Source organism: Maylandia zebra, linkage group LG1 (genome assembly GCF_041146795.1).
Source record: "Maylandia zebra isolate NMK-2024a linkage group LG1, Mzebra_GT3a, whole genome shotgun sequence".
Taxonomy (NCBI): domain Eukaryota; kingdom Metazoa; phylum Chordata; class Actinopteri; order Cichliformes; family Cichlidae; genus Maylandia; species Maylandia zebra.
The window spans coordinates 23,111,524-23,139,414 of NC_135167.1; the positions used below are offsets into that span (position 1 = coordinate 23,111,524).

Sequence of the window (27,891 nt, forward strand, 5' to 3'; positions counted from 1 at the left end):
TCATCTCAACTGTCAATTAATATGTGTATCCATCATTTACATACTGCCTTCTTGCAACTCGCTGAAAGTTGCGCTTGTTTCATGCTCATAGGAAACTGCACCTTTCTCTGTCAAACCAGTGTGTTTATCTCCCGTTAAGACTCGAGCTAAAGCTAAAATGCTAGCAGATTTTTTTTCTGGTGGTTTGCACATGTTCCTTGTGGATAAAGCACTAGTATTTCACCGTTAACTAAGGAAAGACCAGTATACAAAGCAAGCTGCCAGTGTCTCAGCTTTTACTGCTCTGGGATCAGTTATGATTGCTGCTTCATATGGAAACACAATGACCATTAGCAAGTAAACAAGCTTCAGTGATATAGCATCGTAAACAAAGGAGTTTCATCTTGCTAACCACTTTGTCCAACATGTGCGATGTAAAATTTGAAAAAATTGTTAATAATTCATTTAATACATTAACAAAGAAAGCTCTGATGATGTGAGGTCTAATAAAATACAACAGCTCAGTTATCAAATTATGGAAGTGTTCACGTTATGTTGTGCCAAGGTTATAACAGAAATCCATCAGCTGCTATGGAGCTCTACTCAAAGACGGTATAATAAAGATGTGACATTAATATTACCCACTGCTATCTGACTCTTTATTTTGGGACCATATTTGGATGAGTGTTGTGCTCAGTTATTGGCTAGTTAGTGTTAAGAAAGAGACTCTAGACCTTCATTCATCAAAATGTAAGCATAAACTTATTCTTAAATGGGATTTCTTGTATTTGGCAATAACCAATACTACTAGAAGGCTAATCATATTAAGTCCTCCAAAAGCACAAGTTACTCAGTAACTCTAATTAATGGCCATACATCCACTGATACACATGCATATTGTAGCTGGCTGTGGGTAGTTTAAAGAAGGCTGACCTACTTTTGGAGCTGCAAGTGGCCATTTGAGAAACATTGGCATTGGCATAATTTTTTAGCCTTGGAGGTTCCCATTTGGCTCAATTTTACATTTTGAACTAACACTTGCAAGCGAAACACAACTCCACAACACTGGTGAGGAGTTCTGTCAAGGAAGAGAATGCTGCTGCTATTACAGCTCTAAAATGGTAAAACTGCTTCCTTTTAGCTAAGCTGTCAGTCTGAGACTTTTGGCTGGTTATGTGGTGAATAGATGTTGCCAATATCAACTAGTTATGAAATGATGTAAAAGGACAAATGGGTGCACAACCTTTGGACCAGTGACTATGCAAATATGGATGTAGCCACCAAGTCCTGCTGATCCATCTCAGCTTCTTAAAAAAAGAAATTATGAGCATGGGTCAGATTTGTTTGTGAAACCAATAACCTTTTATTGTCCTCCTTGATGTTTCTAAAAGGGCCATAACTTATGAAAGAAAAATTATGTTGTATTCAGACTGCTCCGTATCATCTTTTACTGACTTTCAAAAACTGAATTTTATTTTGTCTACTTTCCTTAAACACAATGATGTGAGACATCATTGCTGATACAGGTGTCAGATTAATAATGTGTCCTCATGAGGAACTGCTCTGCGCAGACGTGAAGTTTCCCTGTTGCCCATTCTGAAAAGAGACTTAAGAGCTTCAAAGGTTGAGACTACATTTCATCATGTGCAGTCATCAGCGTGAAAGCAAAAGTTAACAATAAATCAAAAGAAAATAACCCAATTCAGAATTTGAGGACTTTAAGTGTTGCCTCCACATTTTTTTTCTTTCACCTAGAGCAGCAAGACTTCAAAGATATTTTTGTCTGGCAGGTGTGTTCACTCTGCCACAAATCACGAACTGTCTCAACAACAAATGCCCTGAACAGTGATATGACGACAGCCGCCTGTCTAGTTGATTCAATGTGATAGCAAAGATAAAACAGAAGGAAAAATCAAAGTGTGGAGGAGAGATGATTGATTTTATACCTTGGAATCTTTTTCATTGTATTGTAAAGACAAACAAGTTTAGGTCAAGGAGACAGGCATAATGAGACTGATGGTCTTTATTACTATCATCTCAAATATATAAGTGAGTCATTTCATCTGCTTGCCATAGTCCCCAGCCTCCACGATGGAAACTGCTGCTGGCTTTTATAAAATTGCTCAAGAAATGAAATACTGTGATTCTCTTCCTTCTTCTCATTTCTTCCTCCATGCATTTCTAATTATGGTGATTTTCTTTAGTTACTTTATCTTAAAAAAGGAGGAGAGCAGGATTTTACCAGGAAAAAAAAGAAAAGAAAAACTTATAAATCAACCCAAGACAGTCAAAAATCATATTCTCTCCAACATTTCCAATAGAGGCATCCAGGAAGCGTGAAGTGATGCAAAAGTCAGTCTAATCTCCATGTTTTTTTTACCTTGTTTGTTACTTCCTGTTTTATTTTGATAGCCTGTCATCTAATATACCAATACATACATGTGTTGCCACACTGCCCTTATATCCTCCCATGTTTTTAAGCCCTCTGTTTGCTTCTGTTTTTTGTTGAGTTCCCCATCAAGCTATGCGTTTTCATTTAACAAATCCATTTGGGGCCTTTTCTGCTGAACACTTTGATGTCTAAACAGTTTGAAATCAAAGCAACAACTAAACTAACTCTTATGTTTTGGGTGCACAGATGTGACAGTGATTGCTCAGCACTGCTCTTCCTCTCTGGAATATCTTTTTATCCACTGCAAACCGTTTTATTCTCCGCGGGAGTTTGCTTCATTCATCCTGGCCGCTGTTTACATCCCGCCAGACGCAGATGCGCAGGCAGCTCAGTGCGCACTCGCGGAGCAGATTCTCCACACGGAGCGGACATTCCCGGACTCTCTCATCATTGCTCTTGGGGACTTTAACAAAGCCAATCTGAGCCATGAGCTTCCAAAATATAAGCAGTATATTAAATGCCCGACCAGAGAGGAGAGGACATTAGACCACTGTTACAGCACGATCAGCGGGGCCTATCGCGCGGTGCCCCGAGCTTGACTTTCTGACCACGTCATGATCCACCTAATCCCCGCGTACAGACAGAGGCTGAAGCTCTCCAAACCTGTCGTGAGGACTAAAAAACTGTGGAGCAACGAGGCTGTGGAGGAGCTTCGCACGTGTTTGGAGACCACAGACTGGGACACATTGAAGGCTGCTTCTAACAGCTTGGACGAGTTTACGGACACTGTCACCTCCTATATCCACTTCTGTGAGGACAGCATTGTGCCATCACGCACCAGGGTGAGTTATAACAATGACAAACCCTGGTTTACTCCTAAACTCAAAAAGCTGTGGCTGGAAAAGAGAAAGGCGTTCAGAAGCAGAGACAGGGACTGCTACAGAGAGGCCAAGTACAGGTTCACTAAAGAAGTGGACATCGCTAAACATCAGCACTCTGAGAAGATGCAGCAGCAGATCTCAGAGAATGACTCGGCCTCTGTGTGGAAAGGTTTTAGGAATATCACAAACTACAAGCCTAAAACCCCCCACTCCACTGATGACTTGCTCTTAGCCAATACCCTTAACGACTTCTACTGCCGTTTTGACGAGCCATCAGGCAGCCTTCACACCTCCAACGGCCCCAACAATAGAGGCACTTTGGACACTAATTCCCCCACCTCTCCCCCCTCCATAGAGCCATCACCACCTTCAAACCGTTCACCTACAACACCCCCCTCCTCACCCCACACAAAAGAGGATTTCACACCACCTCCTCCCACCACAACTCTTCATATTCATGAAGCAGATGTGAGGAAGCAGTTTAAGAACCTGAATGCTCGGAAAGCTCCCGGCCCAGACGGTGTGTCTCCTGCCACCCTCAGACACTGTGCAAACGAGCTGGCCCCAGTGTTTTCTGGCATTTTCAACTCCTCACTGCAGGCATGTCATGTGCCTGCCTGCTTCAAGTCCTCCACCATAATCCCTGTCCCCAAGAAACCTAGGATCACTGGACTAAATGACTACAGACCCGTGGCTCTGACATCTGTGGTCATGAAGTCTTTTGAGCGCCTAGTTCTCTCCCATCTCAGGACCCTCACGGCCCCCCTCCTGGACCCCCTGCAGTTTGCATACAGAGCCAACAGGTCTGTAGACGACGCCATCAACATGGCCCTACACTTCATCCTGCAGCATCTGGACTCCCCAGGAACCTACGCCAGGATCCTGTTTGTGGACTTCAGCTCTGCCTTCAACACCATCCTTCCAGACCATCTCCGAGACAAGCTTTCCCAGATGAATGTGCCTGATCCCATCTGCCGGTGGATCACTGACTTCCTGACAGACAGGAAGCAGCATGTGAGGCTGGGAAAGAATGTCTCGGAGTCCCGGACCATCAGCACCGGCTCCCCTCAGGGCTGTGTTCTTTCTCCTCTGCTCTTCTCCCTGTACACCAACTGCTGCACCTCCACCCACCAGTCTGTCAAGCTAATCAAGTTTGCAGATGACACCACCGTTATTGGACTCATCTCGGACGGGGACGAGTCTGCCTACAGGAGGGAGGTTGAACGTCTGGTGTCCTGGTGCAGCCACAACAACCTGGTGCTGAATGCCCAGAAGACAGTGGAGATTATTGTGGACTTCAGGAAGCACACAGCCCCACTCCCCCCCATCATCCTGACTGACACCCCCATCACCTCTGTGGACTCATTCCGCTTCCTGGGTACCACCATCACCCAGGACCTGAAGTGGGAGCCCACCATCACCTCCGTCATCAAGAAAGCCCAGCAGAGGATGTACTTCCTGAGGCAGCTGAAGAAATTCAACCTGCCAACACGGACGATGATGCAGTTCTACACTGCAATCATCGAGTCCATCCTCACCTCCTCCATCACCGTGTGGTACGCTGGAGCCACTATCAGGGACAAACAGAGACTGCAGCGTGTTGTGCGCTCTGCTGAGAAGGTGATTGGCTGCAGACTCCCATCTTTGCAGGACCTGTACACCTCCAGGACACTGCGGCGTGCAGCTCGGATCTCAGCTGACCCTTCTCACCCTGGACTAGAGATGGCACGATACCACTTTTTTATGTCCGATACCGATATCATAAATTTGGATATCTGCCGATACCGATATGAATCCGATATAGTGTTTTTTAATCAACAAAACTGTTTTTTAAATATCTTGCTGCATTTTGTATAAGTTCATACTCAAGTTTAAAACAACAACTACACTAAAGCTATTCTGTTATACCTGTATGCAAAAAAAATATTTCATAGTTCAGCAATACTGATCAATCTAATAAACTTAAACCTACACCATCCTCCCTATTCTGGTATTTTAAAGAGTACTTAGCATAAATATTAAGCAACCTAACTAATAGGGTTCCAACTCCCAGCAACAACAAAAATAAATAAATAAAAAATAGGGAACCACCCCTCACGCTCCACCTCATGATGCTTAATCGACGTAATCAACCTTAATTTGATGCAGTGTGAAAAAAAAATGCACAGAAATCAATTATTTTTCAAGAAATATTAAATAGATTCAACATCTTTCTTCAACAAAATTGCAGACTGCACAGATGGTACCTTCCCAAAGGAAAAAGTACTATAGCTTACTAGGGTATATATATATATATTAGACTTAATAGTTACTATATACAGTAATTGACTTCTATTCATTTTACATTAAATTAAAACTTTGGGTGAAAGATTCGGATAATTATTCATTAAAAGCTAGACATTTTAAATGAGAATAAGAAAGAAAAGTATGTCTTTGTGCCCCCTTTTCCCTGTTAATGCCCTATCGGCCCCCCTGGCTAAACTTTGCTAGATCCGCCCCTGCACAGTTACCAGCGTCAGCTACGTAGAAAAAGATCCTGGAGTAGAAAGTAATATTAAATAAATTCTAACAACAGCTGATCAAGCTTAAACGTGCTGCTGTTGTTCAGCCGCTGGTTTCCTCTTTCTGGTGCAAAGTGGGCCAAAAACAAACTAGAGACACGGACTCGCGACAGAAAAGCCGATCAGCTGATCGTTAAGCAGTTTCATGATTGAAGTAGCAGCAGGAGAGGCAGTCGCTTGTTAAGCTTAACGCAGGAATGCTTTACAAACATTCAGAGATGGACTTACACACTTGCTTTACTTCTCTCGGGGATAACTTTGTCGGAGATGAAATGCCAGGTTGCTAGCGAAGCTCCAAATGCTATCCAGACCACCGACAGGTCCCGCATGCCACAGCCGCTCTATCACGTGATGCATACTGCTCCGACGTGCTAACGTTCTGAGGTGAGTTACGGCGTGTTGCAAGTTTTGTGAGCTGCTTTCGTGATATTTAATGGATCGATTACATTTTTTATTTTTCTCCGATATCCGATCCAGTAATTTAGGTCAGTATCGGACCGATACCGATACGTAATATCGGATCGGTCCATCTCTACCCTGGACACAGTCTGTTTGACCTGCTCCCCTCAGGCAGGAGGCTCCGGTCCATTCGCACCAGAACCTCTCGCCATAAGAACAGTTTCTTCCCCTCTGCTGTTGGACACATGAACATTAACCATATGACTGTACCCGCCACTAACACATGACCCTACGCTGTGTCACTGCATCATTCCATGTTTGGCACTGATCACCACCTGCACTCATGTATATATCTTTCAACGTAGCACTCTTAATTCTTATTCTCATGTATATATCTCATGCACATATCTTTCCACGTAGCACTTTTAATTCTTATCCCTACTTTTATTTTTTTCCATGTCTATTTAAGTGCTATTTATGACACTATGTTTGCACTGAAGCACCGCAGCAATTTCCTAATGTTGTAAACCTGCTCAACATTTGGCAATAAACCCCATTCTGATTCTGATTCTGATTCTGTAGGAGGTGAAGACGTGGTACCAGGAGAGAACTCAAACTCTTTGGTACCTCTGCTCTAAAAGACTGCAGGTGATAGGAGGTTTAAACCAAACTGCCTCACTGTACCAACATACTGCCCCTGAAACGAGACATCAAAGATATTTATCCTTATTACTGACACCTACCATTCATCGTACCACAAATGTAAGGAGCTTCCCATGGCCAGGACTTTCCCTTGAAAGCTCACGATTAAGAGAAGAAAACATGAATTTACAGTCCTTTCTTTGGTGGTCTGACTGTTTTTATACTAATTCCACGTCTGTAAATCACTTCACGATCTTATAACAGCTCACTTGTCTGGCATGCTGACAGTCCTGGGCAGGAACAATAGAAAAAGAAGTTCTACCCCTTAAGCTGCTCGCTGAAGTGTGCGCAAAATCATTTAATGCTTTGACCTTTTTTTAGCTGAAATAAAAATCCAGAGAGTTAAAAAGTACTTTTTTTTTTAATCTGATCTGCAGCAGAGTGCAAGGAGTTCTTCTCCATGGCTGTTAAAATATTAATATCCCTGTCAAACACCATTACTCTCTACCAGTGTCAGGGAGTGCTCTGTCTGACTCCATCACCCCTGAAAGCACCAGCATAGGTCACAGCTGTAGAATTAACATGGACATTTTTTTTAAATGCATACTTACATTTTTGTTTAGTTTATACAATCATATGCATTAGTTCTTAAACTGAATTCAGTTTTTTTAACTGCATCTACAGCAGAAGTAGACTATCATTCATGTTAAAATATTCACTGCTCTCAACTGCCACTTTACTGAATATTTGTTACCCAAGTTCTGTAAAAACACCAAACTTTTAAAGATGAGACAAGATTTTGGAGGTTTATATGTCACATCTGATGAACTGTGGGGCATGAGGCCAAACGAAAAGAGGTGTCACACGTAAAATTCAGTTCAAAGTTTTAGCAGGTCCTGAACTCATATGGGTTCATCTTGACAGAAAGTCATTATTGTTGTCGTCTAGTCATTTTTATTCAAGCTCTTTATTCAGACTTCCCAACACAGCCCTGTTCCTGTAGTTCCCGTCCTGCTTATTTGTCACAACAAACAGGAACTCAGTTTCAAGGCAAATTTACTCTGTAAATTTAATCTTCATGGGAACGAATGGGTCTTTGTGACACCAGTTCTGCAAAATAAAGCTATTTTCTAAGTCAGTCAGTCAGTTAGAAGTGCGTTGTGTACTCAGCTGCTGGTTTGTGTACTCTGTTGTCGTGGGTAACTGGGAAACAGAATCCTTTTAGGCTTCACTGACCATTGCCATATTCACTGCACTGCACGTTTTTCGATAAGGCAATAATAGAGCAGGATTTTTTTTCCTGTCATTTGTTAATCATAGATAGCCTTATTCGTGGTAGACGTGCTTGCTTGGACACTTCCCTTCAGATTTTATCAGGAAATAATAGAGTCAGCCATCAAAACAACTGTAAGATTAAAATATAAACCAGTCTTTGTGCTGAAATGCCAGTATCTATCCTCCTGATTTCTCTTTTTTTCAGAATCATTAAAATCCATTAAAGAGTATCCATGTCTGTATTCAGTTTTTACATATATTCTTATACGTGATAATTATCATGCTTTACTGACACCTCGACTGAATTCATCAAATAGATATTTTAGTGCTGGAGTGATGTCATCTAGCCTGAATCTCTTAATAGAGCTGAGGTCTCAAATTAAGCGCGGAGGGGATCCGGCTTTTGCAGTTACAGCCACGAGACTGTGGAACAACCTTCCGCTCAATATTCATACTGAAAAGTCTCTACAGTCTTTTAAACTCTGTCTTAAAACTCTATTGCTTTGTAGTCAACCTTGTTGCTTTTAATTGTGCTATAGAGATCAAATTACCATGGGTAGCCCCTTTTTTAATGCGTTGATGATGCCTCTATTGAGTGGAGGAAAGTAACTACATATTTTCACTCAGGTACTGTAGTCAAATATTGTGACATTTATTCATGCTTGTATGTATTTATGTTTAAACATATGCCATTTTGAATGTAATAATCCAGATAACAATGTACCATAGGTTAAAGGTCATACAGCTAACATTTTTAAATCATAAAATAAACAAATTATTAAATAATATCAACAGTCCTGGCATTATGTCACTGGTGACATATGGATTGCTCTCATGTAAAAGCATTTAGGAAACAGGCTAAACAATACAGTTATCTTTGAAAAACTGCTACTAATGATAGTAAAATAAAGAAAAACACTCTAAAGTAATGTTATGTAAGGGTAAAGTGATTTGTTCACTGTTTGCAGGGTTGGCAGTTTGATTTCTGGCCCTTGCACATGATAAAGCATCTTTGCGCAAGACTGTGGCCCAATATTAAAGACGCAACATCAACTATCAGTGCAAGGGGCGAAAAAGAAGAAATCATTGGGCAACTGCTGTAACCACAGGCCTGCTTGAGCTCAAGTTAGAGAGATAGGTTAGGCCAGACAAAAGTATTTAAGGCTCCATGCAAATCACTGGTGCCTAAAGTCTTTCACATCACACCGTTATTTTTGTTTTTACTTACACTCTACTTCTTGACGGGAACCAGTATGTTCTTCTTTAAAATACTGTGTGGTTTAGAGAGGAACTGAAATACTCTGAGTCCTCTGCAGCTGTGCCTTCTCAGGTTCTGACACAATGGGGAGGGATGATGGACCTAATGGGTATTAAATGCCATGCAAATGCCAGGACTGTCACGCCTTCCTGCCCAGAGTACAACCAGTTGTCATGACTCAGCTGTGTATTGCCTTTGAAGTTTGGATAATAAGTTGATACTAAGTCATTGTAGACCGAAAATCATATATAAAGCTTAGACATGTGTTTAGAGAACACTTTTTTTCCTGAGGGAGGGTTTTAGCAGAGGCTTGCAGAGCGAGGATAATAGTAACAGGGAGAAGTTTACTCTGCGCAGAATCTTAAGCAACTTCTCGTTGTTTTTTGAAAAACAACAGCATGCCACAAAAAGACAACATGCATTTAAGTGCAAAACTTCAAAGATGTACACTTCCTTCTGCAACCAATTACAACAAAGTGACTATTGTAGCTGTACGCCACTGCCACTGTCATAAAACTGTGCCACTGTGCTTTTTCCTCCTCAGTTTCACAAGTCGTTGTGCAGTGAAATATAAATCTGCAGTCTGTGACACCCTAAAACGCTAAATATGATTTGACTGTGCCTTTCAAACTGTATATGTGCACAGTATAACAGGTACATTTTGGAGCCATTGTTGTTTAATTGTCTTAAGGTCATATTTCAGTGATTAAATATTATATTAACAGAATTGATTTAAAAATCAAAGATCTCCAAACCCATAATACAAACAAATGGTTTGTTTCCCAGAATTAAAGTTCTCTTCAGAAACACAGTCTGCTTCTTCACCTGCACCACATGTTTCAGACCATCAAAGAATTGTTAATATTAGATAACAATAACCCAAGTGAATGCAAACTCCAGTCTTTAAAAGATTATTTAATTTAATAAGAGAAAAACCTACCTGACCCTGTGTGAAAAAGTAAGTTTGCATCTTCTACCAGAAAATCCTGAAGGAGAATGTGCAGCCATTAGTTTATACCCTGAAGCTCAAACACACTTGACTTATGCAGGACAACAACAAGTGGTCTCTTCAAGATCCTTTGGGGTGACCTTAAGCAAGTTAATGCACAAAAACCCTCCAGTGTGGCTGAACTGAAACAATTCTACAAAGAAGAGTGGGCCAAAATTCCACCATGATGAAAGATTAATTGCCAATTATAACAAATGTCTTTTTGTAGTTTTTGCTGCATGTGGCACAACCAGTTATTCAAGTTTTAGGGAGATATTCACATAGGACCAAGAAGGAGAATATTTCTTTTATCAGACTGGAGGATGCACATGTTGTTTGTATCAGTGTGATGTAATATGTGTTTCCTTTAATAGCCACAAAATCTATAGGATACTGTAGCTAAACAGCGAAATATAGAGAATCAATATGAGATGATGCTTAACAACAAGAACCTGTTTAGTCTAATAATGAATTTTTAAATATCAGGATCATCAATCCATTCATTACCACATAGAGTACGACCTCTTCCTGACTTATTCTTCCTATTACCGGTTTTAGTGTAGACTAAATTACTACATTGTTGTCATACTATGACAACAATGTAGTAATTTAGACTAAATTACTACATTGTTGTCATAGTATGACAACAATGTAGTAATTTAGTCTACACTAAAACTGGTAATAGGAAGAATAAGTCAGGAAGAGGTCAGGAAGTCGTTTATTTACCAAACACAAAGTAACTCACCTGCACATCTGAGACTTGGTTCAGTTTACCACATCAACATGTGAGGCAGAATCCCCACTTCCACACTGCCAGAGTAGTACAGACCTTTCTGGATCAGGAGCACATCCAAATACTTCCTTGGCCAGGATTTACTCTCAGTAAGCCTCCTACTGAACATGCCTGGGAGATGCAGCGTCAACATGTTTAAAGAAAGCCACAACCGACCAGCATTGCACAGCCGCATGCTGCACTCCTCCAGGAATGGAGGCAAACTACTCAAAAACAGATGGTCCATCTCATAACATCCAGAGCAGGCCATAACTCATGTTAAACATCTTGTATATAAGTAGATTGTCTATAAATGTGTCTATAAAATCTTTGATCTAAGAACAAAATATAAATCTCAGAATGTGTGGGCTAATTACAGCTTACAGCAACCTTTGTATCAGCCAAACATCTTGTCCTTGCCAAAACACTCTGCCATCATCATTGATAATGATTAATATGAGGCTAAATGAAGAAAAATCCAATTTTTCAAAAGTCCTGCTGTGTTTAAACCGTTTAACACTGGCAGCAGCTTTACCCTTCAACCTCCTTGCCCTCAGCAGAGTCAGAGAGGGGTACGAGAGGTGTGAAGTGAATTCTCACATGACCAAAATGTGTGAGCCTGTGTGCACAACAACAGCTCGAGCGCTTCAATCACCGGTGTTTGCATGTGGGGCTGTGTATGGGGCTTTATCAGCAGCTGATATAGCAGCACATGTGTGCCCTTGTCAATTTGAATATTCAGGACGTTGTGACAAAAATCGAAATAATCAGTGACAGAAGGTGAAAGACGAAGAAGAGGCCAGCGTCTTTTATAAACAGAGGGAAATGTGTATCCCTAATAAATGGTAAAGATAAATCAATCCAAAATTTATTGAATGTTCTGCAAGACATATTTATCTCACAATCAAAGGCAGAAGGCCTAAGCATAGTTTTCTTTCTCTCATTTGGCTCACTTTCCAATAAACCTCCAACAAACCTTAACTGCATTCAGAAGTGATGATTCTTTCATTAGGGGGCTTTCACAGCTTCAAGGTTTTTCAAGCTTGAGTTTGAATGGTTTCTTTCAAATCAGGCCAGATGACGTCTCGATTTAAAGGTGCACGCACTCAATGAAGTAGCCAAAACGCAGATTCTTGCACACTAACTGTCATGATTCGGCTGTGTGGCAGGCAGGAGAGGACCCAAACGCACACTCACGGGGACACGAGGAATAAACTCAGAGAACACAGCTTTATTGCTGGAAAGGCAGATCACAGGTAATACAAAACTAAACTGGGAAAAACTAAATATAAAGCGCCCCAAGAAACACAGGGAGAATCACACACAGCATGAGGGAGAACGCGACACCGAACTGAGGGAGATGCAGACATAAATACACAGAGGGTTAACGAGGGAAGTGGGAACACACGGGGAACACAGCTGACACAGATAACCATAACGAGACAGGGCAGGAGTGAACACAACATGACGCATACTGACGAGAGACTGTCAAAGTAAAACAGGAAGTACACGGAGGTTCAGACAGGAGGAGAGAGAGCACGGGGAGAACACAGACATAACGGGCTGGGGAAAACATGGAATAAAACACAAGGAGAGACGAGGGCTCACAGATACACAGGGGCACACAGGAGGTAACCAAATAAGGAACATCTTAACTAAATAACCTAGGAACCAAGGCATAAATAGGGAACAAAACACAAAACACACAAAAACTAAGAATACTGGGCCAACATGGCCCAGGACCATGACATCAACATGAACTGCACAGACAATCACCTGTGAAATAAAAAGCACGCTCAGTGGCTGCTCATGTTAAGTGCTGTGAGTTTCAACATCACACACTTGTTACACAGACATAAATACATACAGACTAAAGAGACTGCTTAAAAAGTCTAAAGCGTGGTTGTGCTTCAAAAATTCAAATCCAAATCAAACAGATACCTGATGTTTGAATAAAATTACTTTTTTATGCATATAAATCTGCTTAAACAGAGGTGAGGTGTTTGAAGTAAAAAGACACACAAGGACGACTCAGCCATGGGGACAAAGAGCTTTATGTTAAACCCTGTCACCTGGACTTCTCCCTCTGCTCTTTGTTGTCATGGTTACGTAACTGTCAACTTCTTAGCCTGAAGTGTAAAGTGCCACTTGTTTTGAACCAAGGAAACAAAAATGACATGACACATTCAAGCATATAAGCTTTATTAATCTATTTATAACTTAAAAAGGAGAAAAAGAAGAAGAAGACAACCTCAAAAGCATCACTGTAGGTTTCACATGAACAACATAATTAAAGAATTCAAAACATAATTATCACAAAACAAGTGAAGGGTTAACATATACTGTAATCCACACATAAATGATTAACTAGTTTGAAAGGGATCAGTTGATGTGATCTATACTCTCGTGGTCTGTAGGACCACTACTCCCACACAAACTCTAAAGTGCTGTTCTCCATCATCTTTGAGGTGAAGACGGTTTCAAATTTTCTACTGTCCTCCTCTGTGAACATGTTTTTCCAGTCTCCCACTTTACCTGCATTGCAAAAAGGAAAGACAGAGAGAAAAGTCAAAATGATCTTTTTTTTTTTGTCCTGTTTGGTTCCTTAGCCATCAAAACTGTTGTCTGAAGGCCAACAAAGACGTGATTTTCAAATATAAATCAGAAATGTATTTTAAAAAGGGATTTGGTTATAGTTTACTGGGTAGTACTGTGTTTTATATTAAAGAGTTATCATTCAGTTGAACCTTTATGTATGACAAGACTGAATAGGACTATTGAAGACTGAATAATTACCTCGTCATTTTATGCTACTAAAAAAGGGACAATTTCAAAAATTCAAATGTCTATAATTGAGTCATTAAATATTAATTGAATAGTTTCACAGCCAGAAGACCAAAGGTGATATTTCTGTATATCTCCTTCTAGATGGCGGTATTGTGAACAGGTTGCGGTTAGGCTGGGTGAAGTTGTTATTCAGTTGAAAGGAAATTAAAAACACTTAGACCGTTTAGTGTGAACAGGAACGGTGAACTGTGCAGCTAAACCAAACAGACAGTTTTTCTCTCATTACTTATTTTGAAGATAATTATCATGAAGATGAAATGATGCAAAAAGCAAAGCTACTGAGAACATAAATTTTCCTCCATTTCCTTTTATTTTCTTGAGACCTCTAAGATTCGTCTATCATGCCCTATGACACACTGATGAGAGCTCTCAATGTGTCATAGGTTACCAAAAGTCTGTCAGTAGATTATCAGCAAGTTGCATTTTTGCAGCTACTATTTTGGTCACATTAAGACACTCTCAGACATCTAATCTGCTTACAGTTCAGCAGAACTTGCCTTTTCTCATGAAGGAGCCCTTGCTGTGGTCCATTATTTGCTGAGGGACGAGAGTGTAGTTGATCATCTTGTTTTCCTTCATGCTGCTGAAGCTGCAGTGTTTCACGCAGTTGTTGACCTCGTCCTCCACCAGGGGACACTGAAGGAACGAGCTTATTTTCTTTATGGTGCCGTGCAGATCCTGGCAGCAGGAAGAAGAGTGCAATTTAAATTTCCTCACTTCACTGATGTGGAGAGACCTCCTTGAAATGCTAAATAATTATGTAATGAGCCATAGGGTTCAGTTTGAAGAAGTGTACTTCCACTTTTCAGACCTGCGTCTGACTTTGTGACCAGGGAACAAAGCAAATGAATATTTTACAGGGGATAGTGTGCTTAGCTGTGATGCAATAATTTACCAGCGACATTTCTTCATAGGTGATGTGAAGCAGATTGCTATTAATCTGACTGGTCCAGCCTTTAATGTGGTCAAACCAGGAACCGAAAGAAACTGAAACAAACAAGCGTGTGAAGAAATACTGCACATCTGATCAGATTGAAACTTGTAGCTGCACAATGATACAACAAGCAAAACAGTCACCCTCACCTGTTTCATCCAGGAATCGGTCCAAAAAATCTGGAAATGAATGAGGCTCAGGGAGGAAGTTGGCCATTTTGTGGAAGTGGTAAAAGGACACGACCACATCTTTAGGATTTCTGCTCACATAGATGACCTGTGACATGACATGTGTTGTTAAGTTTACTCACAGTTATGTCCATAAATATTTAGTTGATCCTTTTTGTGGTAATCTTTCCCTCTGTGCACAACCACAGAGGATTTTAAATCAGACTATGTGCTTTTACTCCAGGAGTTTCACAAAAGTTTTGCAATAACTGTAGAAATTTCAGAGACCTTTAAACATAGTCCCCCATTTTCAGAGATTTTAATTTAACTGGACAACTGACCCACAGTGTCATAGCTGGGTGTGGTCTCTTTACTTAATAAGAAATTATGCTTTGTCCTTTACGCTCAAGAAATCATCCCTAGACTTCTATCAGCAGTCAAGATTGTTAAGTAGAATTAGACGCTTTCCCACAATGGAAACAAAAACAGAAAACACAAATATTTATCAGTTAAATTCATGGCACCTAAAAGTCTGTCAAGTCTGGATGACAGTGCTTTCTCAGAAAAAGCTGTCAATCTTGAAATGTTTCTCTGTGATTTGTGTTTTTGCTTTAAAAGAAAAAATACACAATTACTGAGATACAGCTTAATAATGAGATTTACAGCAGAAAAATCAACTAGTTGTGTTATCTGACAGACAAAGTGTAAATAATACCATAACTAGTAAAAACAACAACAACAACAAATAAAAGTCAAAACTCAGCTTACTGTGTACATCAGTATAGGGTATCTGTCAAATCAGTATATAAACCAGCCAAACCAGTGGAGTTAAGTTAAGCTTCCACACTACAGTCAACTGGACACTCTGCCTGATCAGATAAAGAAGTGTTGTTTGTTGTTCGGATCTACCACAAAATAATTAATAATGTCCTGTAGGAATTATTTTTAAATGAATGCATGATATTACAAATTGGACATTATTTGGCTTGATAAATGTATTAACTTGTCTCATTGTGTTAAAAATACACATGCACATTTTAAAGATCTGATGCCGGCACGTTATGCTTTCAGTATTAGGTCTTAAATAGTCAGTAGAGTCGGTAGTTTTATAAATCCCCTTATTAGACTAGTTTGGTGTGGCAAACTGCTAACGTCAGCCAGGCTGCAGAGAGCAGGCATGGGCTCAGTGGGTAACAGCCTCCAACATTGGCGAATGTTTAGAATAAATCTATCAATTAAATGTGCACTTTAATGACCTTGGTTTTGGAGTGCTGGAGGGCAGGGCCCAGCAGGTGATGAGGCAAGTGTGTAGTGATGACTCGAGCTGTAGTAGGTAAGGCCTCCAGCAGAGCAGAGCTATAATAGTGCTCCAACCAAGGAGCTCTTTTCCAGTTTTCAACAGTCTGGGACAACCCTGGGTTCCCTCTGGTGCGTATGAGAGTCACAACTTCCTGTAGCCATGTGGTACCTGTTAAGAGGAATGAGTGAGAGGCATTGATGAGCCCACATTGATGAAATTCAGTCATATAAACCATAGAAAGTTACTCAAACTCAGCGAAATGCTTAAAATGAAAAGTAAGAAGTTATTATGTAAATTGCTAAACTCACCACAATCTATGTCACCATGTTTTCACTGAGTTGCTTAACATGCTCATCTGGTTAGACTGGTGTGTGTGTGTGTGTGTGTGTGTGTGTGTGTGTGTGTGTGTGTGTATCTTTGGAAGTTTGTTCTCTCTTACCTGACTTTGGATAAGACACTATGAGAATATCCGTATCCAGAAATGGAAAGCTGACAGCATATTTCAAGGAATCCTGAGTGTGCAGGTGTCCAGGAAACGAAATGCCATGAAACATCTCTGTGACATCTAACCTGGCCATATCCACCTTCAACAAACTATTTACTGCTTTTGATATCCTTTCAGCTGCCTCTGCTCTAATCTCCTTTTTGTGATCTGCTCTGTAGCTCTGTCTGTCTGTAGCTCCGCCTGCCTCTCTGCCTCTATGCTCTCCTGTTGTGTGTCTTTCTTGTTGAGAACACACAGACAATGACCACACAGACTGAAGCAGAAAGAGGAAACGCTAATTAACGTGTCACACAGACAGTGGGGGTTACTTGCAGTAATTTCCAAATATCGTATGCAGGTATTCACACTGAAAGAGGAAATAACAGCTAAGTCAGCAACGTGGGAAAATCTGTACATGTTAAAAAACAGAGACTGACTGGACAAAAGAAGAAAGTAGTACAAGTGGTACATTTTCTCAATGACTGCTTTCAAAATGTACAATGGGTTTCTTTTATAGCTTTAAATGTATGAACTACTTGGACACAAAAGACTATATAGTATTACTCACCACTGAAAAACACTCCATAAGCTGCTATCAATGGCCTCCAGTCTTTCAGTCTCTCTCTCTCTCTGTCCCTCTCTGTTCCTCTCTCTCCCTCTCTGTTCCTCTCTCTCTCTCTCTCTCTCTCTCTCTCTCTCCCTCTTTGTGTAAGTAAACAAAGTAAACAAAGCTGGGGCATAGAAGCTAGTGATGGGATTTCCAGCTCTTTTTAGAGATCCGGCTCTTTCGGCTCCGAACCGGCTCTTCAGGTTGTTTTGTTGCTTTAATTAATTTATTATTAACAATAATATAAAATTATGCACAAAAGGAATTACTAACATAAAAACAAGTGGTTTTATTTATATATGTTTATATATAAATATATGCGGTGGCCCCTAGAGACAAAACACGTACAAACTCCAAAACACATTTCTAGCATGAACTGAACTTCCAAAGCAGAGCTACTAGATCACTTAAATTACACAATTGAAAGCATGTGTGTATTGTTTGTGTATTTATACACAGGCACTCATATATATATTCAAATAATTTTAAAAAAAAGTTCATTCACCTGTTATTACCACACACCAAATCCGGTCGTTGGTACTTGCTGGCTTGTGTAGCCACAAGATAACAAAGGCTCAACACTGCGCCCAGCATCCTGGAGCACTTCTGTTGTCTTTTGTACGTGTTTTGAGTTTTTATGTGCTTCTGAGTTTTTATATGCTTCTGAGTTTTTACGTGCTTCGGAGTTTGTACGTGTTTTTTACGAGTTTTTACGTGTTTTGGAGTTTGTACGTGTTTTTACGTGTTTTGGAGTTTGTACATGCTTCAGAGTTCGTACGTGATTTGAAGTTTGTATGTGCTTTGTCTCTAGGGGCCACCGTAAATATACTTTTATTTATTCACTCCACATAAAATGTAATAAATAAATCATATAATACAAAAATCAACTATTCACATTTCAAGTTTTAACTATTTAAATTTTCAGCTTTTTCCTTTCACAAATTTAAAATGAAAAGAACACAAAACACTGCAAACCACAACACAATTAAATATAAATTATAATATGAAAACTAAAAGAACATGCATATTCTCTGTCATATGGACCTGCATGAATAAACTTTCTCAATCCTTTATCATCTAGTTGTGGATGATTACTATACCTTTCTAATGTTGTTGTCCCTGCCTCTCTTTCTCTCTCTCTGGCTCTGTTCCTGTGCTACTGAGTGTAACTACCGCCCCTCCCCCCTCTGCCCAGCGTAAAGCACAAGGCTCGCGTGCAGAGTGAAGCGGAAAAAAAGTGCGAGAGAGAGGCTGAGAGAAAGAAAAAAAAAAAACCCACGTGACGGCTCGCGATAAGGAGCCGGCTCGCGTCGTTCACGTCAAAGAGCCGGATCTAAGAGCCATTTCGTTCGCGAACGACCCATCACTAATAAAAGCAGAACCGAGTCGTATGTGTGGAGGGACAGTAACTGTGTGTATATATGTAAGCATTTAAACACTGCAGAGAGTACAATTAACAGAAACAGTATTGTAGAAATTCATTTCACCGAAACAATAACGTGGCGCACAGTGTGACGCATGCACCAGTTTATTGTATTTCCAGACTTGCTTTCGGCACAATTTACAGTGCACGCTACTCTGTTTTTTGTCAGACTTGAAATAGCCGAAATACCTTCACGCTACGGAACTTCTATGGCTCTTCCGTTCAACAATCTCTCCGGCATTGGAACCATCATCTGTTTTCTCTTCGGTCACGCTCGGTTGATTTTTCTAGTCGGCACACTCATTTCCTCCATTACGCGCTGGCTCCATTACCCGCTGGCTGCTTCCCAAACAAACACGTGCGGCTTGGCACTTGTGCTGTACGTAACAAGTCACGCGACGTGACGCTGCGGCTGTGATTGGTTCGGCTCTGCGCTACTTAATTTAGATTGGCTGACCTTTTTTTTTTTTTTTTTAAGAGGACGAGAGCGGCGAGGTCTATCGCGATAGCTTAATTTCTCTATCGCGTAAAAGTTATATCGCGATACATATCGTTATCGTTCTATCGCCCAGCTCTAGGCCAATATTATAGTATTGTCAGATTATTATTCTATATTGTGTATTTTGTTGTACAGTTATTTTATTTTCAACTTTAATTTATATATTTTATCTTATCCTTTCCCAGTTAAATTTACCCTTCATTCTAATTTGTGTTGTACAGTTATTTCATTTTTAACCATAATTTATATTTTATTCCTTCCTAGTTAAATTTACCCTTTGTAATTTTTCATATTTATTTCCTATCTTATTCATAGCCTTTTCCTTTTTTGTTTTCTTTAGGTCACGAGCAGTTGTCCAAGCATTTCACTACATATCGTACTGTGTATGACTGTGTACGTGACAAATAAAAAAATTTGAATTTGAATTTTATGATATATATATATATATATATATATATATATATATATATATATATATATATATATATATATATAACCAATAACCTGCCTCAGTACTACATGGAAGCTCCTGTCAGGCATCATATCGGCTAAGATGAACAGGCACATGGGTCAATACATGAGCGGGACACAGAAAGGAATTGGCAAGAATACCAGAGGCGCAAAACACCAGCTACTGGTAGACAGAACAATCAGCCGAGACTGCAAGACCAGACTGACCAACCTGTGCACTGCCTGGATTGATTACAAGAAGGCCTATGACTCAATGCCCCACAGCTGGATACTGGAATGCCTAGAATTGTACAAGATCAATGGGACCCTAAGAGCCTTCATCAGGAACTCAATGGGGATGTGGCGTACAACACTAGAGGCCAACTCCAAGCCCATAGCACAAGTCACCATCAAGTGCGGGATCTACCAAGGAGATGCTCTGTCCCCACTGCTGTTCTGCATAGGCCTGAACCCCCTCAGTGAGATCATTAACAAGACTGGCTACGGATACAGACTACGGAACGGAGCAGTTGTCAGCCACCTCCTGTACATGGATGACATCAAGCTGTATGCCAAGAGTGAACGAGACATCGATTCACTGATCCACACTACCAGGCTATACAGCAATGACATTGGAATGTCGTTCGGACTGGAGAAGTGTAGCCGGATGGTAACAAAGAGAGGGAAGGTAGTCAGAACTGAGGGGATTGAACTACCAGAAGGCAACATTGCAGACATAGAGGACAGTTACAAGTACTTGGGGATCCCGCAGGCGAATGGGAACCATGAAGAGGCCGCTAGAAAAGCTGCAACCACCAAGTACCTGCAGAGGGTCAGGCAAGTCCTGAGGAGTCAGCTGAATGGTAAGAACAAGATCCGGGCCATCAACACGTGATCAGGTACCCTGCTGGGGTAATAGGCTGGCCAAAGGAGGAGATAGAAGCCACTGACATAAAGACAAGAAAGCTCCTTACCATGCATGGAGGGTTTCACCCCAAGTCCAGCACCCTGAGGCTGTACGCTAAGCGGAAGGAAGGGGGCCGGGGACTGGTGAGTGTCAGCACCACAGTCCAGGATGAGACAACGAACATCCAAGAATACATTGGGAAGATGGCCCCAACTGACCGAGTGCTCAGTGAATACCTCAGGCAGCAGAAACCCAAGAAAGAGGAGGGAGACGAGGAACCATCATGGAAGGACAGGCCCCTGCACGGTATGTACCACCGGCAGATAGAGGAGGTGGCTGATATCCAGAAATCCTACCAGTGGCTGGACAAAGCTGGACTGAAAGACAGCACAGAGGCACTAATCATGGCAGCACAAGAACAAGCTCTGAGCACAAGATCCATAGAGGCTGGGGTCTATCACACCAGGCAAGACCCCAGGTGCAGGCTGTGTAAAGATACCCCAGAGACAATCCAGCACATAACAGCAGGGTGCAAGATGCTAGCAGGCAAGGCATACATGGAACGCCATAACCAAGTGGCCGGCATAGTGTACAGGAACATCTGTGCCGAGTATAACCTGGAAGTCCTGAGGTCAAAATGGGAGATGCCCCCAAGGGTGGTGGAGAATGACCGAGCTAAGATCCTGTGGGACTTCCAGATACAGACGGACAAAATGGTGGTGGCTAACCAACCGGACATAGTGGTGGTAGACAAACAGAAGAAGACGGCCGTAGTGATCGATGTAGCGGTTCCGAATGACAGCAATATCAGGAAGAAGGAACACGAGAAGCTGGAGAAATACCAAGGGCTTAGAGAAGAGCTCGAGAGGATGTGGAGGGTGAAGGTAACGGTGGTCCCCGTGGTAATTGGAGCACTAGGTGCGGTGACTCCCAAGCTAGGCGAGTGGCTCCAGCAGATCCCGGGAACAACATCGGAGATCTCTGTCCAGAAGAGCGCAGTCCTGGGAACAGCTAAGATACTGCGCAGGACCCTCAAGCTCCCAGGCCTCTGGTAGAGGACCCGAGCTTGAAGGATAAACCGCCCGCAGGGGCGTGCTGGGTGTTTATATATATATATATATATATATATATATATATATATATGAATGAATGAATGAATGTCTTTTATTCGAGCAACCAAATAATAAGGTTATTGTAATGTACAATTACACAAAAAAAGAAAAAACAAGTTTAGCTCGAAAAGGAGTGGGATGAAGACAAGCTTTTTAACTCCCACCCCTATATATATATATATATATATCTGACTTTCAGCTTGTTGTGTTTGTGGATATATGACTGACTTTAATTATTAAACATTCGCACATAAATAAGTGACGTCATATTCAGTACTTTTGACAGTTCACTCTTCGGCCGCTCCATCTTATTAATTCCATATACATAAATGTCAATTTCAAGACTCAACCCCATCATTTAATTTGGTTTTGATTGAAATTGAATATTACTTAAACTCTCTTAAATTAACTTCCAATATAAAAGGTTTATCATTGATTGAAATTCATTCAGAAATGTTTAACGAATGAGCTGTCAAAAGTTGTTATGAAGTCTGTCACATCCTCCCCCCCCCTTTTTTTTCTTTTTTCTTTTTTTATCCTTTATTTATTTATCCTTCTTATTTCATTGTACTGTATATTGTTACTCTTATTTGCCTTGTATGTCTACTGTACAAACTGAACTGGAATGATTGACTGTTCGCTTTATAAGTTCAATAAAGTTTGGAGAAAAAAAAACCCTCTTCGGCTGCTCCCTTCTGCCGTATTTTGCGGAAAAATTATCCACACCCACCACCGCGCTATGAATTGTGGGATATATGGGACCACGAAGCGTGCACCGGACCACGCTTGATATTTGGGGAAATCGACGGCGCATTTGGAGTATGCATTTGAAGTAGGGGAGACCGGGGATAGTTGTAACGTGGGTCAGTTGTAACACTTCCAATTTCTCCAATCAGGGCTAAGTTTCAAATGATGTGACTCATCCTGTGCATGCCCAACTCAGTTCTGCTATCACATGTGAAAAATCAGCACATTTTGTCAAACACAGACAATTTAACACGAAAAAAAGTAATTTGTATGGCAAAAAGTAAGTTTTTCTACTTTATTTCAATTTCTAATAGCATTATTTGCTTTTCAGTTAAACTCATCAAACTTAAATTGTGTTATTTGTATGTCTGTGGGGATATATTCTGTGTAGGTCTTTAGTGCTAATGTTTTAGCCGTTGGCTGTAATGTTAGCTAGTTCATGGCTATAGGAGTCTGGGTCAGTTGTAACAGCAACAGTATGGGTTAGTTGTAACAATAATGCAGATGTTACAACTTACCGCACTATTACTTTAACTTATATTAAACAAGTTGGGGCAACGACATCAGCAGAGAGAGGTTCACTGGTTTCATTTGTACATGCGGTTAATGCCATTGGCAACACAATTCCTCCACTGTTTGTGTTCCCACACATACATTATGCAGACCACTGTGTCAGAGATGGACCAGTAGGAAGTACTGGTAGTGGAAATAAATCAGGATGGGTGCAAGAAACAGATTTCCTCATCTTTCTGAAGCACTTTGCAAACCACACCAAGGTAAAGTAATGGAATTGCGATGCTGCACTGAAAAAAGTCTAACATGCAGTCATTCATTCAATCTAATAAGTGCCATTCAAAACAGAATAAAATCATTGATTTGATTGTGAAACCCTTTCTTTTTGCATTTTAAAATACCACTTTTGATTTGGATGAAACTAAATATCTGTACAAAGGACACAACGCAAAGTTTTTGATTTCTCTCAAAACATATATTTCTTTTCATGTTGAACAGATAATATCTTTAATTTGAGTCAAAGTGATTTGCACTTGAACACGCCCACCAGAAATAGACCGGGACCCATTTTTATTCTGCATGGCTGCTGGAAACATCGTGTCACATCTTTGATTAATTTCATCTGAAAATAAACGTAAGTAAAGCCAAGTGTGTTACAAAAGCTTTTATAATTTGTATTGCCAAAATTGCAGAAAATAACCCCATTTAAGCTGGGTCGACAGCCACCCCTAATTTTTGCATGATTGTAGCTGCTAGCTACAAGCTAGCTAGCTATCCGGCGCGACGTTAGAACTGGTTACCAGAAACCGACCATCACAGTCAGGAATGCAAGTTAGGCAAAAAGCCGTTTTTTACCAGTATACTAACTAGCTAGCGTTACCACGATGCATCGGTGGTGGATACAGCTAGCTAGCATAAGTTCATAGTTCATAACATTCATAGTATAACTCCGTGCTCCGCTTCGTTTGAATTTTTCTGGTGAGCGCGCGGTTTCTAGACACAAGCTTGTGTTTGTGCGCGCACGTTTGTCTCTGTCTCTCTTCATATAAATATCTGTGTGTTATGTGTGTGTACACCGAGCGCAAAAGATAATTATTAATGTGCATGATTTAGAGACAGAAATAACACGCCAGCATATAAGATCAATGACATAAGACTAATTCCTTCAATTGACTTTCAGGCGCGGCTCGGAAAAATGTGCATTTTCTGAAGAAATTTTAATTTTAACAGCATTAAATTGACCCTATGCCAAACTTAGTCGCTAATGGCTGGTCTGTAGACTGTTTGGTAAACCTAAATCAAATTATAGTACTAGCTTTTTATAAGGATGTGTATGTCATGTTACGTATTTCTTGGTTTTTCTATGTTATGTGTTTTATAGAGAAGTAACATTATTCTTTTTTTTCTGTATGCTTTCAGAACCACAGATCGCTCCATCCATTCCATGGCTGAAGCATACATTTTCATTTAATCTGAACAGGTATCATTTTGCATTTACACTGCACATCCTTTTTAAACATTTCATAATAATCTAGACCCTCCATCATTATCCTCTCATTCACCTTGCTGATGTGTTGAGGACTTGATAAAAGAATACATGGTATGTCCATATCTGTTCTGTCTCTACATGAGATGCAGTCTCTTGATGTAAATTTGACAACTCTGCTATTAAATGCAATGATTAATGTAGGACAGCAACGATTAATCAACTCATCAAGTTAATATCTTAGGGTTCTGTATTGTTTTCTTTTTTTTCTTGGGCTTTGTGGAACATTTATGAAAATTTTCCACCATTGATTTAATTTAATGATTATGCAATTCACAATCTGATTAGTCAAATAATTGTTCTAATAGTCTGTGACCAAACAACTATCAAAATAGTAGTTTATTATGGTCAAAGATTTATCAGGTGTGCCAGACTTCAGTTCTTCACTTGTACATTTTGTTCCATATTTTACCTCAAGATATCCCAGAAAGATGAAGCTGAGGAAGAGCTGCAGAGTAACCACCATGGCACTCTTCATCTTCAGGGACAACTCAAGCCTCCTACATCAGCGTCGAGACATCGGGATAATCATTGATGGTGTGGAAGTCCTGAATGAGTTGCCTTCTGTGGCAGCTGGAGTGGCAATGGTCTTTGGACTCTGTTATGCTCTTAAAATGGAATATCCACGAGGATTCAGGTTCACCTTTGAGGCTCTTCAAAAGATTATGATGGAGCTTGACTTTAACAAGATGACCTCTAAGATTCGCAAACTTAATTGTGAACTTAACACTGCACAGTAGTGTGTTTGCATGCATGTGTGGATGTGTATGTGCACATGCACATGCATGTGCATGTGTGCTTGGTTATTTTCTTGGTTGGCCTGCAGTGGTATTCTACATTCAAAAATTATAAGAACACCCATTTGAAAGGGAGAATTAAGTTGATTTCATTGATACATGTGTAGATTTTTTTTTTACATTGTACAGGCACAGTGCACATATAAACATTTTTGAGTACTTGCAAATTGGTTTAAAAAGAGTTTTTATAATGGTTTTATGCCAGTTTTAGACAGGTTGCAGGTTTTATACTGGTTTTCAAAAGGTTGCAGGTTTTATAAAACAAACATTTCTCTAATCATTTCTGTCGTAGCACTAAATCTGTATATTACTAATCCTCTCTATTGATTATAGTTAAAATGGTTTGGAACAATAAATAATTTTGAAATAATTGGTTGGCCAACTGTCTTGTTTTTTATAGGAAATGCAGAGCATTTTTGAACTGAAATAAAATGAAATGTAAAAAATATAGTTTGAATATATGTAAATCAATTACCTGGCTTCAACACAAACATATGTTCATGTTAATTTGGTTCGATGTGAATACATTAGGTTGGTTAAATTTCAATATATTAGCTTGGTTCAATAATTAAAATATGGTTCTATGTAAAAAAATCAATTTGGATCAATGCAAAATTTAAAGTTTCAGTCAAGTCTAGTAATATTGTTTATATCAACATAAAAGTATCAGGTCAAATCAAGTGACTCAATTTGGATTCTCTGAAGCCAAATATTTTGGATGTGACAATTGGACATCATTTTTTTTAATTTGAATAGGGTTATTCTTTTTACAGTGTGGTGAACAACTACATTTTTCCAGCTTCATTGTTATGTTCAAAATTGGTGCAAGAGTTGTAGGTTATAATGCCCACTGAGCCAATGAGGCCAACCTCGAGGAAGACCAACCAAAATTAATGAAATATTCAGTTGCAGAAAATTCCATAACTTGTCTTTTTTGGGGGGTTGGAATATGTTCAAAAGCTAGATTTCTGCATTCTGTCACACACACAAATAGCTACATAAATGGCTCTAAGTGCATTCATGTGTTGAATAAACAAAGATTACATGTTAATGTTTTGTTAGTACCCTTATTTCATTGTGTTACATTTCACCCCAGGATATGTTACAACTAACCCAGACTATGGGGTTAATTGTAACATTTCACTCTTTGTGTTTGAGGCCATACCATGCAATGGGTAATTGTGCTGCAGAGAAAATAGCTGCACTATTTAATAGCCGAGACATGTAGATACTTTGCATTACATTTTGAATCCACTACCTTAAAAGAGCTTCAATTTACAGACAGAAATGTCAAAAATGTTACAACTATCCCCGGTCTCCCCTACATGACAGCCGTCGTCGCGTGGCGGTGACCGCACTTAAAATGCGTACTTCAAGCGTGCAGACCCTGAATTGGGACACAGCCTCAGTTTACCTGCATGCATCCTCCTCCTCCTCCTCACCTGTCAGCCGTTTAACACCTGCTGCTAATTCAAGAAACACGCCCACGTTACCTGGTGATAGTAACAGTTTAACTGGGCAGCCGGTGCTCGATATAACGCAATGTCGGCGCATTTTTCTGCACAAGTTAGTAAATATAGTTGTTTTTTTTTTCCGAGAGCACTTTATAGGCGAACCCACTTTATCAGCAGCTGATGTCCAATCACCGGCACACATCTTTGAAACCTCACCTGAGTTTCAGCTCTCAGTGGTTAAACACTGGCCTTAATTCACTCAGGTTTTGTTTGTCGCTGTTTTATTTACAACTGAGCAAATCGGTTTGGCTGAGGTTAAAGCTACGTTTCATAACTGCATAGTTTTACTGAAGTTTAATAGTTCACTGGCACATGTGTTAGACTGAACCGTTCGCTTTTCTTTATCTGGTGTGTTTTGGATTTAACAGTGAATTTTGAGACTAAACTGACCTTTAAAATGTTTTATACAAAGAGGAAAGAGAAGGCGCATTTCCACCGAGAGGAGCAGAGTTTGCAACAGCGTGTTCATCATGGAGAGTGCTGCACTTGTGTCAAGCCAGCCTCCAATTCGAGACTTGCAGTCAAGCCAGCCTCCAGTTTGTTTTACGTTCCCTGTGTATTCAAAGTATTACGGGAATGGATGTGGAAACCGGATTTCAAAATAAAAGCCAACTTCGAGTGAATTAACAGATATGTTAAGAACATAATAACATATAATTTAGGCTTTTTTGAAATATATTTTGAAATCACTGAAAGGTAGGTCAATTGTGGACAATTTGAAAAGGCTTTTACTTTGGAAGGCAAAATCAGAATGACTTGATATTAATATGGTATCACTGTGGGGCTGTATACTGTTGATCTGGAGTGGAATTACCCTGTGGAAACAGGAAATTTCCATTTTAGAGCATTTTGAAATCACTGAAAGTTAGGTCAATTATGGACAATTTGAAAAGTCTT

At 40.1% G+C, this 27,891-nt stretch overlaps 1 protein-coding gene and 1 long non-coding RNA gene across 4 annotated transcripts; one reads left to right on the plus strand and one right to left on the minus strand.

Moving 5' to 3' along the window:
• Nucleotides 1-13,332: 13,332 nt before the first annotated feature.
• Nucleotides 13,333-19,406, minus strand: sult5a1 (sulfotransferase family 5A, member 1). 3 transcript variants are annotated; one of them, XM_076883466.1, is made up of 7 exons: nt 19,099-19,406; nt 16,835-17,153; nt 16,352-16,563; nt 15,078-15,204; nt 14,890-14,981; nt 14,492-14,672; nt 13,333-13,682 (listed from the first exon to the last, which is right to left on the minus strand). In XM_076883466.1, exons 2-7 carry the CDS (start codon nt 16,971-16,973, stop codon nt 13,570-13,572), a joined length of 864 nt encoding a protein of 287 aa, XP_076739581.1. In that variant the 5' UTR covers nt 16,974-17,153; nt 19,099-19,406; the 3' UTR covers nt 13,333-13,569. The 3 variants fall into 3 exon arrangements, with proteins under 3 accessions (XP_076739581.1, XP_076739577.1, XP_004543335.2); XM_076883462.1 differs by lacking the exon at nt 19,099-19,406 and adding an exon at nt 17,448-17,585; XM_004543278.5 differs by lacking the exon at nt 19,099-19,406 and adding an exon at nt 17,448-17,568 and having other exon boundaries at nt 16,835-17,246.
• Nucleotides 19,407-22,721: 3,315 nt separating this feature from the next.
• Nucleotides 22,722-25,870, plus strand: LOC106675993 (uncharacterized). The gene is made up of 3 exons (XR_003024197.2): nt 22,722-23,771; nt 24,557-24,617; nt 25,102-25,870. It is a non-coding gene; the product is annotated as an uncharacterized LOC106675993 (long non-coding RNA).
• Nucleotides 25,871-27,891: the final 2,021 nt, after the last annotated feature.